Source organism: Cucurbita pepo, chromosome 1 (assembly GCF_057944985.1).
Source record: "Cucurbita pepo subsp. pepo isolate OVF chromosome 1, ASM5794498v1, whole genome shotgun sequence".
Classification (NCBI taxonomy): Eukaryota; Viridiplantae; Streptophyta; class Magnoliopsida; order Cucurbitales; family Cucurbitaceae; genus Cucurbita; species Cucurbita pepo.
Window position 1 is genome coordinate 4,326,269 of NC_141798.1, and position 15,752 is coordinate 4,342,020.

General features: G+C 39.9%; 5 protein-coding genes across 5 annotated transcripts; 3 read left to right on the forward strand and 2 right to left on the reverse strand.

The window, feature by feature from the left end:
- The first annotated feature begins 272 nt into the window (after window positions 1–272).
- Window positions 273–4,171, forward strand: LOC111805069 (uncharacterized). Its single transcript, XM_023689942.2, has 2 exons — window positions 273–3,145; window positions 3,568–4,171. The coding sequence occupies exons 1-2, from the start codon at window positions 577–579 to the stop codon at window positions 3,996–3,998; spliced, it is 3,000 nt and encodes a 999-aa protein (XP_023545710.2). The 5' UTR covers window positions 273–576; the 3' UTR covers window positions 3,999–4,171.
- A 251-nt stretch (window positions 4,172–4,422) lies between these two features.
- On the forward strand, window positions 4,423–6,357 carry LOC111797366 (Ubiquitin carboxyl-terminal hydrolase family protein). Its single transcript, XM_023680356.2, has one exon. It carries the CDS (start codon window positions 5,006–5,008, stop codon window positions 6,278–6,280), a length of 1,275 nt encoding a protein of 424 aa, XP_023536124.2. The 5' UTR covers window positions 4,423–5,005; the 3' UTR covers window positions 6,281–6,357.
- Window positions 6,358–6,555: 198 nt separating this feature from the next.
- On the reverse strand, window positions 6,556–10,209 carry LOC111797356 (uncharacterized protein At5g49945-like). Its single transcript, XM_023680348.2, has 3 exons — window positions 9,123–10,209; window positions 7,240–7,443; window positions 6,556–7,157 (listed from the first exon to the last, which is right to left on the reverse strand). Exons 1-3 carry the CDS (start codon window positions 10,140–10,142, stop codon window positions 6,927–6,929), a joined length of 1,455 nt encoding a protein of 484 aa, XP_023536116.2. The 5' UTR covers window positions 10,143–10,209; the 3' UTR covers window positions 6,556–6,926.
- A 745-nt stretch (window positions 10,210–10,954) lies between these two features.
- Window positions 10,955–12,210, forward strand: COX17 (cytochrome c oxidase 17). Its single transcript, XM_087117831.1, has 2 exons — window positions 10,955–11,110; window positions 11,699–12,210. Exon 2 carries the CDS (start codon window positions 11,754–11,756, stop codon window positions 11,976–11,978), a length of 225 nt encoding a protein of 74 aa, XP_086973957.1. The 5' UTR covers window positions 10,955–11,110; window positions 11,699–11,753; the 3' UTR covers window positions 11,979–12,210.
- Window positions 12,211–12,894: 684 nt separating this feature from the next.
- On the reverse strand, window positions 12,895–14,013 carry MT3 (metallothionein 3). The gene is made up of 3 exons (XM_087117834.1): window positions 13,872–14,013; window positions 13,427–13,474; window positions 12,895–13,208 (listed from the first exon to the last, which is right to left on the reverse strand). Exons 1-3 carry the CDS (start codon window positions 13,919–13,921, stop codon window positions 13,109–13,111), a joined length of 198 nt encoding a protein of 65 aa, XP_086973960.1. The 5' UTR covers window positions 13,922–14,013; the 3' UTR covers window positions 12,895–13,108.
- Between the last annotated feature and the right edge of the window lie 1,739 nt (window positions 14,014–15,752).

Sequence of the window (15,752 nt, forward strand, 5' to 3'; positions counted from 1 at the left end):
CCTTTAATTAAAGCTAAAGGGTATTATTGTCATATGAATAAAGAAAGGAAACAAGGCATCAAATTTGCTTTTTTTTTTTTTTCCCTCCCCTTTCTCCTTCCCCACCTCCATTTGATCTTTTTATTATCCAACGGCCATTTTTAAATTTGCATTTTTCTAGCTACTTGTCTTTCTACAAAACCATCTCCTCTCTTTCCTTCTCTTCATCCTCTTTTCCTCCTAGCTTTGCTAAAAGAAACTTGGCATAGAGGAATTCAGAAAGCAAAGGAACCATTTGTAGCAGATTTTCAACATTGCATCTCTGTTGGAAAAGAAAGAAAAGCAAAGAAAAGAGGAGAAAGAAAAGGATGGTCTTAATTTTTCTTACTTGTATTTGAAGACTCGTTTTCAGTGAAGATGTTTGATGCCTTAAGCCCAAACATACTTGAGGAAGTTCATCATATTATTCCACTGTCTTGTCCTCCTCACTTCGCCGAAAAATTCATTATTGCAAAGCTGCTTAAAACCCCTGCTGCTGCTGCTCTTTCCTTCCCGTGCTTCCAAACTCGATTCCCTTGAAACAATTTTGGGAAAAACATGTTGTTTTTCCTTGTTTTTACTTTCTTCTCTCTTCTAGGCCCCTCTTCTTCCCACAGTCTGGTCAGTGATTTCCATGTCTTGCTTGCTCTGAAACAAGGGTTTCAATTCTCGGACTCTGCTGTGCTAAGCACATGGACTGCGTCAAACTTTAGCTCCGTTTGTTCGTGGGTCGGGATTCAGTGCTCTGACAAACGAGTTGTGTCGGTTGACTTGACAGATTTGAGCATTGGAGGCTCTGTTTCACCGTTTATTTCTAGTCTTGACCAACTTTCTCAGTTGTCTGTGGCTGGAAATAACTTCTCCGGTAGCATTGAAGTAGTGAATTTGAGTTACCTCCGATTCCTTAACATCTCAAACAACCAGTTTACTGGGACTCTGGACTGGAACTTTTCGAGTCTGCCAAACTTAGAAGTGTTCGATGCTTATAACAACAACTTCACTGCTGTGCTCCCCACTGAGATTTTGAACTTACAGAACCTCAAGTTCTTGGACCTTGGAGGTAACTTTTTCCATGGAACAATCCCTGAAAGCTATGGCAATTTCGAAGGATTGCAATATCTTTCTCTTGCAGGAAATGATTTGGTCGGGAAAATCCCAGGTGAGTTGGGAAATCTTACAAATTTGAGAGAAATTTACTTGGGTCATTACAATGTTTTCGAAGGTGGGATTCCACCCGAGCTCGGGAAGTTGGAGAATTTGGTTATTATGGAGATTACAGACTGCGGTTTGGACGGTCAAATTCCTCATGAACTCGGAAATTTGAAGGCCTTGAATACTCTATATTTGCATACGAATCTACTCTCAGGTTCAGTCCCGAAGCAGTTAGGCAACTTGACAAACTTGGTCTTTCTCGATCTATCCAACAATGCACTCACAGGAGAAATCCCATCTGAGTTTGTTGATCTCAAACAGCTCAAGCTTTTCAACCTCTTCATGAACAAACTACACGGATCTATTCCAGATTACGTAGCAGATTTGCCAAACTTGGAGAGCTTGGCGCTGTGGATGAACAACTTCACCGGCACAATCCCAAAGAATCTCGGCCAAAATGGGAGGCTTCAGCTCCTTGATTTGTCAACGAACAAGCTCACGGGTACAATTCCTCAGGATTTGTGTTCATCCAACCAGCTGAAAATATTGATTCTGATGAACAACTTCCTGTTTGGGCCAATCCCTGATGGCTTGGGGACATGTACCAGTCTAACAAAAGTGAGGTTGGGGCAGAACTATCTGAATGGAAGCATTCCTAATGGCTTCATTTACTTGCCTCAGCTAAATCTAGCAGAGTTTCAGGACAATTACCTTTCAGGTACACTTTCAGAGAATTGGGAGAGTTCATCAAAACCCATCAAATTAGGGCAACTTAATCTCTCTAACAATCTTCTCTCTGGAACTTTACCATTTTCATTTTCTAATTTCTCTTCTCTGCAAATTCTCCTCCTTGATGGCAATCAGTTTTATGGTACCATCCCTCCTTCCATCGGGGAACTCAATGAACTTCTGAAGCTCGATCTTAGCAGAAACTCCCTTTCAGGTGAAATTCCACCTGAAATTGGGAATTGTATCCATCTCACTTACCTTGATTTGAGCAAGAACAACCTCTCTGGCCCAATTCCACCTGAAATTTCCAATGCACATATTCTCAATTACCTCAACTTGTCGAGAAATCACCTAAATCAATCCCTACCGAAATCAATAGGGGCCATGAAGAGCCTCACGATTGCAGATTTTTCCTTCAATGATTTCTCCGGAAAGCTACCGGAATCAGGACAACTTGCCTTCTTCAATGCTTCGTCTTTCGCCGGAAATCCTCAACTCTGCGGATCTCTCCTCAACAATCCCTGCAACTTCGCAACAACGGCAACAAAATCGGGAAAAACTCCGGCGTATTTCAAGCTAATCTTCGCCCTTGGCCTACTGATTTGCTCCCTAGTGTTTGCCATAGCCGCAATAGTCAAAGCAAGATCGATTAAAAGAAACGGCTCAAGTTCGTGGAAAATGACCTCATTCCAAAAGCTCGATTTCACCGTCTACGACGTTTTAGAGTGCGTGAAAGATGGAAACGTGATCGGAAGAGGCGGCGCCGGCATCGTCTACCACGGAAAAATGCCGAATGGAGTTGAAATCGCAGTGAAGAAACTCCTAGGGTTCGGCCCCAACAGTCACGACCACGGATTCCGAGCCGAAATCCAAACCCTAGGCAACATACGACACCGGAACATCGTCAGATTATTCGCTTTCTGCTCCAATAAAGAGACAAATCTCCTCGTATACGAATACATGAGGAACGGAAGCTTAGGCGAAGCACTCCACGGAAAAAAAGCCTCGTTCCTCGGATGGAATTTGAGGTACAAAATCGCCATTCAAGCCGCTCAAGGTCTCTGCTATCTCCACCACGATTGTTCTCCACTAATCGTCCACCGAGACGTGAAATCGAACAACATTCTCTTGAATTCAAACTTCGAAGCTCACGTCGCCGATTTCGGACTGGCGAAGTTCATGTTCGACGGCGGCGCATCGGAATGCATGTCGGTTATCGCCGGATCTTACGGCTACATCGCTCCTGGTATGTTTTTCCTTCTTTCTTTTTTCATTTGCCTTTTACAGTTTTTGTAATTATTTATTTTTATTTTTTGTGATTTAATTTTTTTTTTTTCTTCTGATTTGGACGTTACAGTGTTAGTTAAGTTAGTTAATCACTAAAATTCTTTTGGTGGGCCATGGTAAATGAATTAGTCAATGCCAGCCGTCCGATTGTCACTGCCAAGAAAATCTAAGGGCAGTGATTGACAGTGATGGGGAAGTTTGGTTTCACTAGCTGGTCCAAAAAGAAAAAAATAATAATTAAGGATTTTGATATTTATTCTCTGTTTTTTAGGAAAGATTCTTATTTGAAAATCTTTAACTAAAATCTAAAAATATAAATAAATATTTGAAAATTACTTTTATTTCTTGTCAATATACTAATCTTTTTCTTTATCACTGTAGAATATGCATACACGTTAAGAGTGGATGAAAAAAGTGATGTGTACAGTTTTGGAGTAGTGTTATTAGAGCTTTTGACGGGACACCGTCCAGTTGGAGATTTTGGAGACGGATTGGTTGACATAGTACAATGGTGCAAAAGAACTCTAGAAAACGGGGAGAGCGAAAATGACATTCTTGACATAGTCGACAAAAGGATAGGGACAGTGCCCAAAGAGGAAGCAAAACACTTATTCTTCGTAGCAATGTTGTGCGTGCAAGAAAACAGCGTGGAGAGACCAACTATGAGAGAAGTGGTTCAAATGTTGGTTGAATTTCCTCACCAATCTCCGGAATGTAACAAATCTTCAAGTTCTTCTCCTTGTCAAAATTTGAAAAAAAACGAAAAGGTGAAAGAAGACCGGTCAAAGTTCAAACCCGACCATTGGGTTTAAGAAGAAAAGAAAGTTGTGGTTTTTTTGGGGGGTTGTTAGGGTTTTAATAGTATATAGGTCAAATTAGGGTTTAGTTTTACATGTTTCTTTTAAAATCTTTAGAATATTGGGTGTAAAATGAGTTGTTTTATATGTAAAGGGAATATCAATATCATGTTTAACAGGTTCTTACATATCTCAAACCAATTTATTTACGCTCAAATTTGTAAGACATGTTTCTCATATCATACTTTTATATATATAGATAAATCTAAGGTTCTGAGGTGCCACTTACCTGTCTTGAGGATTCCATAGATAAATCTAAGGTGGTAAGGTGCCACTTATATAGAAAGTGTGACACTTTGGTTCGGATAGCTTTTCTAGAGGGTTACAAAGTTTTCCAAACTTCTCATATACATTGGTGAAAAATGAGGAATACACGAAAACGGTGTCAAAAATCGGAGTTAGAACGGGTGAAATACTCAAAAGGGGCCAAACCGGCCCAATAAAGCTGGTTCGGGCCGGGCTGGCTACTGCCCCGGGTCGGGCGCCTCGTGGTGGGCTAGGCGGGGCGCAGGCCCGCACGCTGGGCCGCTCGAAACGCAGGCCCGCGCGCTGGGCCGCGCGAACCGCAGGCTGAGGTGTAGGCCCGCGCTGGGCGCGAAGCCCTCGCCTTCCCCGATTGCCTTCCTCTTTCGCTCACCTCGGCGTGCTCGCCGTCGCCTTCCCTTTTGGTTTCGCTTCCGTTTTCTTTTTCTTTCTTTGCAACTTCTTCTCCACTTCCTAGGTCTCACCAAGCTCAATCGATGCACTGCTAACAGGCTAGGAACGAGTTTTCTTCTCCGACAACGTGGGTTCTGGTCTCGCTCTAGCCGCTCTTCCTTCTACAACACTAAGCGTCTTACCCTCTCCGCGCGCTCAACCGCTGCCTTAAATCGACTCACATCCCTCTCTTCTTCAAAGATGACCTCGAAACTATGCGGGTCAGCGCTGTCTTTCGCCGGGTATTACAATACTAATCTCACTTTATGATTCTCGGAGTTACAAGAGCCCCTCATCGTTTGTGCCAGACTCGTGCTTTTGTTGATGCAAAGGTGAAATGGGTTAGAGATCCATACCTTGATTTTGTTGTTCAAAGAGAGAAAAATCTCAGACAAGTAATCTCCCTCAAGAATCTAATAGTTTCGAGTCCTTTTAAATCTGTCCCACTTTCCTCTGTCTCTTTGATGAGACAGAACCTCAAAGTCCCAACGACTTCAATCTCTAAGTTCTTGCAATTGTACCCATCTGTTTTCATCCAATTCCAGCCTAGTCTTGGCCTCCATCCTCATGTCAAGATCACCTCCCAAGCTCTAGCTCTCCACAAGGAAGAATCAGCCATTCATAACTCTCAACCACATAGAGACGACGTTGTGAAGCGGTTAGCGAAACTATTGATGCTCACAGGGGCTGGAAAATTGCCCCTATATGTCATTGAGAAGCTGCAATGGGATTTGGGTCTACCCTACAAGTTCATTCCAGCTCTTCTTGCTGATTATCCTGAATATTTTCAGGTTTGTAGTGTGAGAGATTGTTCAACAGGTGAACAAACTCTTGCATTGGAACTACTTTCTTGGAGGGAAGACCTTTCAGTCTCTGAACTGAAGAAGAGGCATTCCTTGGAAGGCAATGGTTGGAGAAGGAATGGAAATCACATTGCATTTCCAATGAGTTTTCCTAGGGGTTTTGATTTGGAGAAGAAGGTGCTGAATTGGGTGGAGGAGTGGCAGCGTCTGCCCTACATTTCACCCTACGAAAATGCATTCCATCTAGCACCAAACAGCGACCAGGCTGAGAAATGGACCACGGCAGTTCTCCATGAGTTGCTTTACCTTATGGTCTCAAAGAAAACCGAAAAAGAGAACATCTTCTGCTTGGGAGAGTATTTGGGGTTCGGTTCTAGGTTCAAGAAGGCCATAGTTCATCACCCAGGTATATTTTACGTCTCAAACAAGATCAGAACACAAACTGTGGTTCTCAGAGAGGCTTATAACAAGAACTTTCTGGTAGAAAAGCACCTTTTGATGGGCATGAGGCATCAGTACATTCACCTAATGAACCAAGCTGTAAGGAGACCTAGACCACGCATCATATTAGCTTCTTCCAGAGGTAAAAGACAGAACAATCCATCTGCCAACAAAGAACCTAAGAGAAATGCTAAAGCAAAGCTGGAAGAATCCAATGTGTATTTTCAGCCATCGGTTGAGGAAGACGATCGTCCATGCAGAGCGACTGAGTTGCAAAATAATGCATTTCATGAATGAAAACTGAAAGATCAGACATGGTCTGGCTGCTGTTATAAGTTCTTTTCTTTAAGTGCATCAGAGATTATTTTCTTGCAGAGGCCCAGTTGAAGGTTTTGCAGAAGGTGAAACTCCATGACTACAAAGTTGCTGTTGTAGGTTACCATATAGTTTAAGTTGGTTATTCCACATAAGGAGAAAGAATGGTGGAAGCCACAACAAAATTGGTTACCATTATAATGATGAGAGATAGGTCACACATTTTTACCTAAACTAGTTTAAAACTACAAACAATATGATCGTCTAAAAAGGGGGCTTATAATTCACCAGGGAGTAAAGTTCTAATATTACATTTCAGTAAAATTCCTATTCAGCCAGATCCCATCAATGACTGAAAGGCCACCACAAACTGGAAACTAAAAGAAAAGAAAAGAAAAGAGGTTTAAATTAGCAAAAAAGGAAAGCTAGTTTCTATGGACCTGTTATTATGGCATGATGAGATAGTGTAGTGCAATCTAAAAGTACATGGTCCACTACCCTGATAAGCAAAATTTCAATGAAATCAGGAATCCCAGCTAAGCAGCTCTGAAACAACATTAGAAAACCAGGTGAAGAGGGGGTCTGAGTTCTCGACCCGTGAATAATGCATTGGAAAAAATCAACTCATTTAACGTGTACGGCTCATCTTTATCTTAGGCATTGCTTTCTTCATCTGTTTCGCACGGTCTTTCGCCTCTTTCCGTCGAAGAGCCTCAGCAGTTAACTTGGCCTCAGCCTCTTCCATCAGTTTCTTCTTCTCTGCCTTCCTCTTCTGCAGGGCTTCTTGCCTAGCATTTTGAAGCTCTCTGTATGCCTCTTGAGCGGCCTTCGACCTCGCAGCATCAGTTTTTGAGCGGGCCTGGATGAGCAACAATTAGAATTTAGAAAAAACTGAACAGACCTCCAAGTTTCTCATGTCAAATTGTATCAGCACATATTACCTGTGAACTGAGCTTGTACCGTCCAATGACGTCGATGTAATAAGGTACAAGAGCTACCAGATGAGATATGTCAGACATATTGTTGGCATCTGGGAGAGCAAACTTAAATAACAGCATCTTTTTGTGCATGCCTGGAAGCTGATCCGAGAAGTGCATTGAGATGAAGTACTTCCCAAATTTCTCGAAGGATTTTTCACCAAAAACCTGCAGAAATTAACTGAACTTCAAATTGCACGTTCGCGGAAAGGAATAAAGAAATTTACTGGAAGTTTTGATTACATCATGTTAATCGAGCATGACGGCGTCCAACAAGGAAATGCTGTGCGCAAGGACGGCAAGTTGCATAGCAGCAAAGATGTGATGGGATGAATGAAGCTACTCAACAAATATAGAAGAAATTACGCGTAAGGAATACCCTTTTCTTTATATTTTCCCTACCCCAAAAATTCCTTGCTTCCACATGGAATACGCATCACTAGAAAAAGAGCAAAATACAGAAAATCCATGACCAGACATAAGACACTACACATTGTGCAGAGCATTGTATGAACCATTTTCCGTGAGTTCTAATTATTTCATACCTTTCTGTCTTCACATGGACTAACTTGAGCCCCAATCAGAACTTATATTAGGGCTCTACAGTCTCACTCTACCTCAAACATAATTCTTTCAGCTGTGCTGATCCAATAGAAAGTCTCACTATCCCACAAGCAACTCGCCTGTTAACCCCTTGTTTTCACTGTTGCTAACAGCATAAATTAAAGCGGACTTTATACTGAAACCCCAAAGCCACATAAAAGGAAGGGCAAGGGTAAACAAAAAGCACAAGATGGAAGGAGAACAATGGAGACTTCTCAACACCCATAGGAAAGCAGTATAGTGTGCAGTACTTCAAACCTCCTCCCCAAGACACAGCCTTGACCTAAACAACCTTGAGATACCCCTTTAACCGAAAGAACCTAAACACTACAACAAAGCTGGCTTGCACAAAAGCCTCGCACTCATTGAAAAAATCTCAAAAAGACATTCCCAATCTCTTGACTCAGCGCCCAACTAACACCAAAAGAATGCCCAATCAAAGTCGTGAAAGGGCATTGACAAAACCAATACAGTTCGGATCCTCATAAGAATTCCTAAACAGCATGCACGACTAAGTTGTAAGCACTGCTAGAATTTGCATAGGGATACAAAAATTTTACAAGAAAAAATGCCTATGTAATCAAGAGTCCAAACCCAACGATCGATCAATTCGAGCTAAGAATAAAAGTCTCATGGGCGTTGAAAGGGTAGTGACATTAGTGGTTAATATCCCTCGATGCTAGTAAACTCACTCATATAACTCCATTATTCTCTGATCTAGCAATAAAACGTGTTTCATGCTTTTAGTCAACAGATCATGTTATCCCTTTGGTCCAGACCGAGTAACAAATAGATTTCACTCTTGGGATCCATGCAAGCGAGAGACATTGGGAAAGAATTTTGGTCAGACTTAGAAGATCCAAGGTCTTATTAGTAGTAGCATCAGAGTATATCTTGTCCACATAGAACGGGAAAATTCGAAGACATCACTCCACCTCCAAAGTAGAACAATCAAACATACAGTTGCTTATACCATAAGCAAATGTACAATGTAGAAAACACGATCAAAGAGTATCGTGAAAATAGACAAAATGGTTACATTTAAACGTGGGGTCGCTATCATGAAGTACAAGGATAGGAAAATAAACAACGCAAGCAAAAAGCAGCCGAAACATCAAGTCAGAACCTTTAAAATTGAGAACTTAGACATCAGGTGGTTTAGCAATAAGCATTCAGCAAAATATTTACTAATCAGAACAAAACAACACAATGGAAGTCATCTGAAACAGAGAAAAGTTACCAACCTGGTCAAGAACAGCCTCTGTGATCAAATCAGATGCAACCTCCTTCGATTCTGAAATTACGCTCAACTCTTCAGGGACCCATTTTCTACCACTGGGAGTCGTCAAAATCCCAGCAAACCTTTGCAGATCCTTCAAGTCCTTTTGCATTCCTTTGGCAGCTTTCTTTCTCGCCACAGCAAAGATAATATGATCCATCGCGTCATCATTCATGTAGACCTCGAAGCTAATTTCATCCTTACACGGCACCACCATATTGTACATCCTCGAGATCAAATCGTGTCGGCTCTTCAACTCCATTGTTGCCAACAACCCTTGGCAACACCTCCGCCCGCTAGCATAGAATTTGAAGACATTCTGTCCCTCTTTCAACAGCAAAGGCGAATCCTCACCTTCCCCTACACCCAACAGACTGAAGTTCCTCTCGAAAATGGAGTCCTTGGTCGCGAATTTCGCAGCCCACGACAGCGCAATGTTCTCGTTCTCGCGCTTCCCTGTAAAATAGTTGATCAAAAAAATAACCAAGAAAGACCCGCACGCAATTTCAACAGCATATGACTTCGGTGCATTCGCAGTTTTGGGAATCGGAGAGGCAGGTTTTGGATCAGCGTTCGAATTGGAGGAGGCTGAATCCTCCGCAAATTTGGAGCTCTGTTGTACCGGTTCTTGTGGTTGTTCAATCGGCAAGCCTTCGAATTCGTCCTCGTCCCAGTAAGTAAAACTGGTCGGAGAAGGCTTCGGAGAATCGGAGACAGACGGTGGAGATTGAGGATTCGATGGCTCGACTACCGGATCCGATACATCAGAGTCGCGATCCGGCGAAGAAAATACGACGGATTCGGGTTCCGACTTGGTGAGAGGAGGCGGACGGAGGGGGAGAGAAAGGTCGTCATCTTCAAGGTCGTCGACCTCTGGTCCGAATCCTTCGAAGTGGGAATCAGCAAGAACATAAGAGTGAGAAAGAGAGAGAAATAGGAGAGAGAGAAGGAAGAAGGGGATCCAGAAGGAGGTTAGCTTCGCCATGGCTGATTTTGCTCTCTCTGGTATCTGAGGGAGACAGAGGAAGAGAGGTAAATGAGAGCAAGGCAGATGAAGGAGGTGGTGGAGTCGAGTGGGATGTCAGTCACTGTTGGGCTGAGCTGACTCAACTAAAAAATTGCGCTCGGCCCAACTTAAAATAGGTCCGGCCCATTTAAAATGAGATATTCATATAGGATAACAACAAATATCTAATAAATAATTAAAAAAAAAAAAAAAAAAAAAAAACTGATTTGAAACATCATCCACTTATAATTAAACATCAATCATTCATAATATAGGTTTATGTCTCCCGGTAATCATAGATTTATCAATTATAAGAATACTATAAATAATGTATCATACGATCTAATCCAATAGTTGGATTCACATGTTCTAGCTCATTATAACTAACTTCTCTGAGCTTTGGTTTATGCTTTCTAGCTCCATTGAGTTTATCCCCAATTATTTATATTATATGATCTTTCTTCTATGAGTTTGTCCTAATACTTGAATATACTCGGATTCAGGTAATCTAGTTATGTCTTTTGCTATCTCTTGTTAACGATTCATATTATAGAACGACGAGGCTTGACCTCGGAATCCATCCAACTTTGTCTCTTACGTGGCCGTGTTCTCCTTACTATTCACAAAAGTTGTAAATCTCATTTTCAGGCAACGAGAATGATAAAGAACGATCAAGTGAGCTATGAGTTTATTTATTATCTCACTGTGTAAAAAATAAAATATAATAATTATCATAATTATCGTATTTTCTCCATTAGAGGCCCAGGCCCAGGCCCATATTAGGAAACTGCGTCCCACTTTTGAGCCTTAATTGACATTTATTTCCCCTTTTGGTTTGGAATCTTACTTCTTCCTCAAATTGCTTTGCTTTGACGCTGTCCAAATCCCTATTCGTCTTTCTTCGGTTCTGGGTTTCTCCAGGATCTTCGGCGTGCGGGGTTCGAAAGGTAAGCTCCGAATTTCTCTGCTTCTTGGTCTCCCTACCGCTTTCTTGCACTTCCTAGCTGGATTGTTCGCCTTTTCTTACTATTTTTTTTCTTTTCAGTAAACAGGATTGTTCCGCTTAATTTTCTCTTTCCGATTGATTGGTTCGGTTGTTTGATGGAAGGTCGATTAAGAATTTTTTTTTTCCTTCTGGAATGGTTGGGTTGGGGTGTTTTGCATGTTTGTCACTGGCGAAGAGAGTTGTTGTGGAGGTCTCTACTTCTGGTTTTTTATTGGATGACTTTCTTTGATTGCAAGTATAGAATAAAATTTGGGCTTTGAAGGATTTTATGATTTAGTAGCCGGTGATTAAGTAAGAGTATAGTGATTCGGTTGGGGTCTTTGGATTGATGAATGGTTTCTACTTCTATATATATATATATATATATCCCCTTATTGGAAAACTTTCTCTGCTTGACCAATAGTGAAATTTTGTTTAGAAAGCATAACATGATTCAGTTTGCCTGTGATCAAGTAAGATTTTTTTTACCCATAAGCCTTCACTATGATCTAATTCGATGCTCTTCATTCTCACGTTCTTCTGCTTGCAGCTTTCAGGATTTCATTGCCTTTTCCTTAAGACTGCATTCCTTGAGAAATTGTGACATGGGTGGACTACCTGTTGGAAATTCTTCGGAGTCCAAACTTGAGCAGGGATCAGCAGTGGTTAAGTCTACCCCAGATGGAAAACCAAAAAAGAAGATTTGTTGTGCCTGTCCTGATACTAAGAAGCTAAGAGATGAGTGCATTGTAGAACATGGTGAAGAATTCTGTGGTAAATGGATTGAGGCTCATCGTAAGTGTCTTCGTGCAGAGGGGTTCAATGTCTGAACTTGATAAGCCAATCATATGAATTATTTGATTTTCTGCTAGTGTACAATTTACCATTTGAGGTATACATAGATAACAGAGAATATTGAGAAATAAAGTGAGCGAGAGAGTAGGCATAGCCAAAGCTGCAGTGCAGCAAGTACAATTTGGCTGCGTATTTTTGTTGACTTGGGCCTTTGTTCATGTATTAACTTCCTCCTGGTATTCATAATTTCTTACTATCTCTTCTTTATGTGATGCCCAACAAATTCTGTATCAATATCATGTGTTCTAAATTTGTGATTCTCGCCTGATGTTGAATTGGTGGATCTGAAGTTTTGAACATCGAATTTTGTAGTAGTAGACTTATAGTGATTAAATCTTGTATTATATCAAGGTAAGATAACCACAATGGGTTTGTCCGAGCCGATAGAGAAAGGACAAGGTCTTAATGTACATGTCTGATGTCTTTTGAGGTCAAGTGGTACACTTGTTAGAGTTTCTCAAGGCCGGTGATTTTGGGTCCTCAGGCATTCCTGCCTGTATGTATCATCATAGCATCTGCTAATAGCTTGTTTTTTCATCCTTTATTTTCTGAGTGTAAAAGATGCAATTGACATGTTTTTGGATGTTATTAATGAGTTGTTGAGAAGATACGGTTTCCTACCTAAGAAAAGAGAATAAAAAAAATGGGCCAAGAAGATACTGTGGTCTGTGATGCACTATGTATTCTGGGCTTGATGAATCAATTGTTTGCCAGGTTTACTATTTTGAGGAAATTGTTCTATTTGGTTTGTGGAGTTCTATAGATTTTGTTGTATTACACTACTCTTGAAAGTATTGAAGCCCTTCTAGATTGTTTCCTCGTTGTAATTTGTAGTCAAATTGAATCAAGGATGAAAAGAACCACAATAAAAATGGAAGGAGAGGGAGAGTATACTAGCATATAACTTATCCATTAATAGTTAACCCATGGCCACAGAAGTGACCAGCATTACATGACTATGGATGAAGAACAGAAGTAGATATTATTCGTAACACACCTCTAGCTAAGCACAGAGGTTTTGAACATAATAGGACACTTTTCAAACACAGCTACATTATTCCTGGCTTTATATAACTGTGTTAATGGAAACAACAGGTGTATGTGTTCATTTGCCGCAGTGGCAGTCCTTGCAACTGCAGGGGTTGCAGCTGCACTTGTCATTGTGCTCGGCCGCTGGGACGTCCATGTCTATGGCGTCAAAGTAGCTGCAGAACCAAGAGATTCATTGTTAGATGCCAGGTACTATCAAGCACTTTTAGTTAATAACTTGTTGAGATTTCTTTTGTCTCTGCTCCACTCTTTATTTTCTAACTCTAAACATACTTTTGTTTACACCCTTTGAATTTGAGTTTTTCATGAAAAAAATGGGCTCTAAATCATCTGTTTTGAAGAAGGTATATGCCCGATGAGCTGAAAAAATTACCTCTTCTCATTCTCCATGATGACAGCGCCATAGCTGTTCCCTTTTTTCCTGTCATTATAGAGCACGTCATTAACATAGAAATGAATTCGAATATGCAAACTTTTCAATCCTTTTTTTTACTAGTAATTTTTTAGTTTTGATTTGGTCATACTGTGAAGGAAAAGAAAGAAAAAGTGGTTTTATGATTATCTTATTTGCAGCGACACTATAATTTGGATTCGAACTTTTAGTTTCACCCCAATAGAGTTTATTGCCCCTTCTGCTTCCCTTTATAGCATCAAACAAACTGTCATAATTGGGAGGGCAACCAAGGACCATATTGACAGACTTGCTATATTAAGATAATTTCTAGAGGGAAACAGAATCATAGCTTTGAAACAAGCAAGCTCTTGATGAGATTTGCTGCAAAGTTCGTAGGAAAAAAAAAAAAAAAAAAAATACTTACACGCAGTTGCTGCTGTCGGAGCAGTCGCAGTTGCCGCACTTGCCTGACATGGTGAAGAAGCTAGAGAAGTTGTAGGAGAACGAAAAACTGATAGCTTATGGAACTTTTTTTGGCTTATGATCTCTAAGTCTTGAGTATGGCTGTGTATTTATAGTGCAGGGCCATGGCGTTGGCATTGGCAAGGAGTGGCCGAGATGAATGCCAAGTATGGGAGAAGCACACGCCTCTTCTGAACTGTCCAAAAGAATCCGAATCATATAGGTTGCCTTTCTATCCTTCTCTAATGTCAATTTCACTTTTCTTTTCTATTTTTCTTCTGTAAATTGGGAACTCTGGAAATAACCTTCTTAGTGCATTTGAAATTTGATCATATGCCCGTGAAAAAGCTGGTTAGTGAAGTTCCTGTCTGCTGCTTAATAGAATATCATGAAACTTTAGTTTGTTTGATTTCAAGATTCAAGCTTTGGCCTTAATATGTTGAAGAATAATTTCTTCAAAATGTTTTGAAACCCATCAAAATACATTCACTCTTCCTTTTTTTTCGTTGCTATCCTATCTATTCTTTTTTTCCTGCTTTTGAAAAGAAGTTGGATTCTACATGACATGGAATAGAATAGGAAAAAAAGTGGTAACAGTGACATAGTTGAGGCTGAAATTCAGCTCTTATTAACAACGACAGAGTTAGTTCCGTTGATTTGCGGTTCTAATCTAGATTTGCTATATTATTATCATGAAAGGAGGTGAAGATTGATACGACATGTCATGAAAAATATTATTATTGTTCAAGTCAAGTGCTAAGAATCTTATTTTGTACTTCGTTTTCATGGATAGTATTCACCAAAATGAAATGACACTATTAAGATTCTTCATTCTCTTTTGATGTTCTATCCTTGCTTTGCATTTGTGCTAAGAATCTACGTTTTCATGTAATCTGATCAAGATGGTTCTGGATTCATAACTTGCATAAAGTTTCTTTTAACGACCCAAACTCACCGCTAGTAGATACTATTCGTTTTGGTCCGTTACGTATTACCGTTAGTCACGATTTTAAAACGTGTTTATTATAGAGGTTTTCGCACCCTTATAAGGAATGTTTCGTTCCAAATCGAGGTGGGATCTCACAATCCACTCTCCTTGGGAATCAACGTTCTTGTTAGCACAATGCTCGGTGTTTGGCTTTGATACCATTCAAGCCTACAACTAGTAGATATTGTCTATTTTGGTTCATTACGGATCACAGTCAGCCTCACAGTTTCAAAATGCATCTAATGAATAAAGGTTTTCACACCCTTTATCGTTTTTCTTTTCAACCATGTGAACTCACAATTTTAATGTATTCTTGTTCATTAGTTGGTCTTGCGTGAAAATAATGGACTTCTATATATGAAATGTCACTACTTGAAATCATGGATTGTTATGCTATTAATTTTATATAATTATGATCAATTAATTTATGATTCATAAATGTATAGTTTTAATTGGATAAATAATTATAAAAAAAACCTTTTTTTTTTTACTAAATTATTTCCTGTCTTGTTGTTAATAGTTTTAATAAATTCAATTTTCATCTTAAACGATCAAATTAGATCCTAAAAATCACCCTAAACTCACTAATATCAATAACATTTAAACTTTCCAAATTTAAATTTGATTAATTGACAAATTAATTAATCAATAACTTCACAAAAACTCAAATTTTAACAAAATTAAGCTCTAAGGTTGTTTTGTTTCAATCTTATCAATTTTATACCATATATACGTGTGGTTTACGATTTATAGAAAACATGACCTATTCGACATTTTAAAGAAAGTCATGGTCCTTGTCCTATTGCCCAATAGGTCCGTTAATTCATTAAAAAATTCTTGAATACGGTTGAAACC

What these genes read in the sequence shown, in the direction of transcription:
- LOC111805069 (XM_023689942.2), top strand. Translation starts at nt 577, where the DNA reads ATGTTGTTTTTCCTTGTTTTTACTTTCTTCTCTCTTCTAGGCCCCTCT. An exon ending in TTACGGCTACATCGCTCCTG is followed by an intron (nt 3,146 to 3,567) that starts GTATGTTTTTCC and finishes TTATCACTGTAG; the next exon opens with AATATGCATACACGTTAAGA.
- LOC111797356 (XM_023680348.2), bottom strand. Translation starts at nt 10,142, where the DNA reads ATGGCGAAGCTAACCTCCTTCTGGATCCCCTTCTTCCTTCTCTCTCTC. An exon ending in CAGAGGCTGTTCTTGACCAG is followed by an intron (nt 7,444 to 9,122) that starts GTTGGTAACTTT and finishes TAATTTCTGCAG; the next exon opens with GTTTTTGGTGAAAAATCCTT. An exon ending in GGTACAAGCTCAGTTCACAG is followed by an intron (nt 7,158 to 7,239) that starts GTAATATGTGCT and finishes TTGCTCATCCAG; the next exon opens with GCCCGCTCAAAAACTGATGC.
- LOC111797366 (XM_023680356.2), top strand. Translation starts at nt 5,006, where the DNA reads ATGATTCTCGGAGTTACAAGAGCCCCTCATCGTTTGTGCCAGACTCGT.
- COX17 (XM_087117831.1), top strand. Translation starts at nt 11,754, where the DNA reads ATGGGTGGACTACCTGTTGGAAATTCTTCGGAGTCCAAACTTGAGCAG.
- MT3 (XM_087117834.1), bottom strand. Translation starts at nt 13,921, where the DNA reads ATGTCAGGCAAGTGCGGCAACTGCGACTGCTCCGACAGCAGCAACTGC. An exon ending in TCCGACAGCAGCAACTGCGT is followed by an intron (nt 13,475 to 13,871) that starts GTAAGTATTTTT and finishes CTATAATGACAG; the next exon opens with GAAAAAAGGGAACAGCTATG. An exon ending in ATCATGGAGAATGAGAAGAG is followed by an intron (nt 13,209 to 13,426) that starts GTAATTTTTTCA and finishes TTGGTTCTGCAG; the next exon opens with CTACTTTGACGCCATAGACA.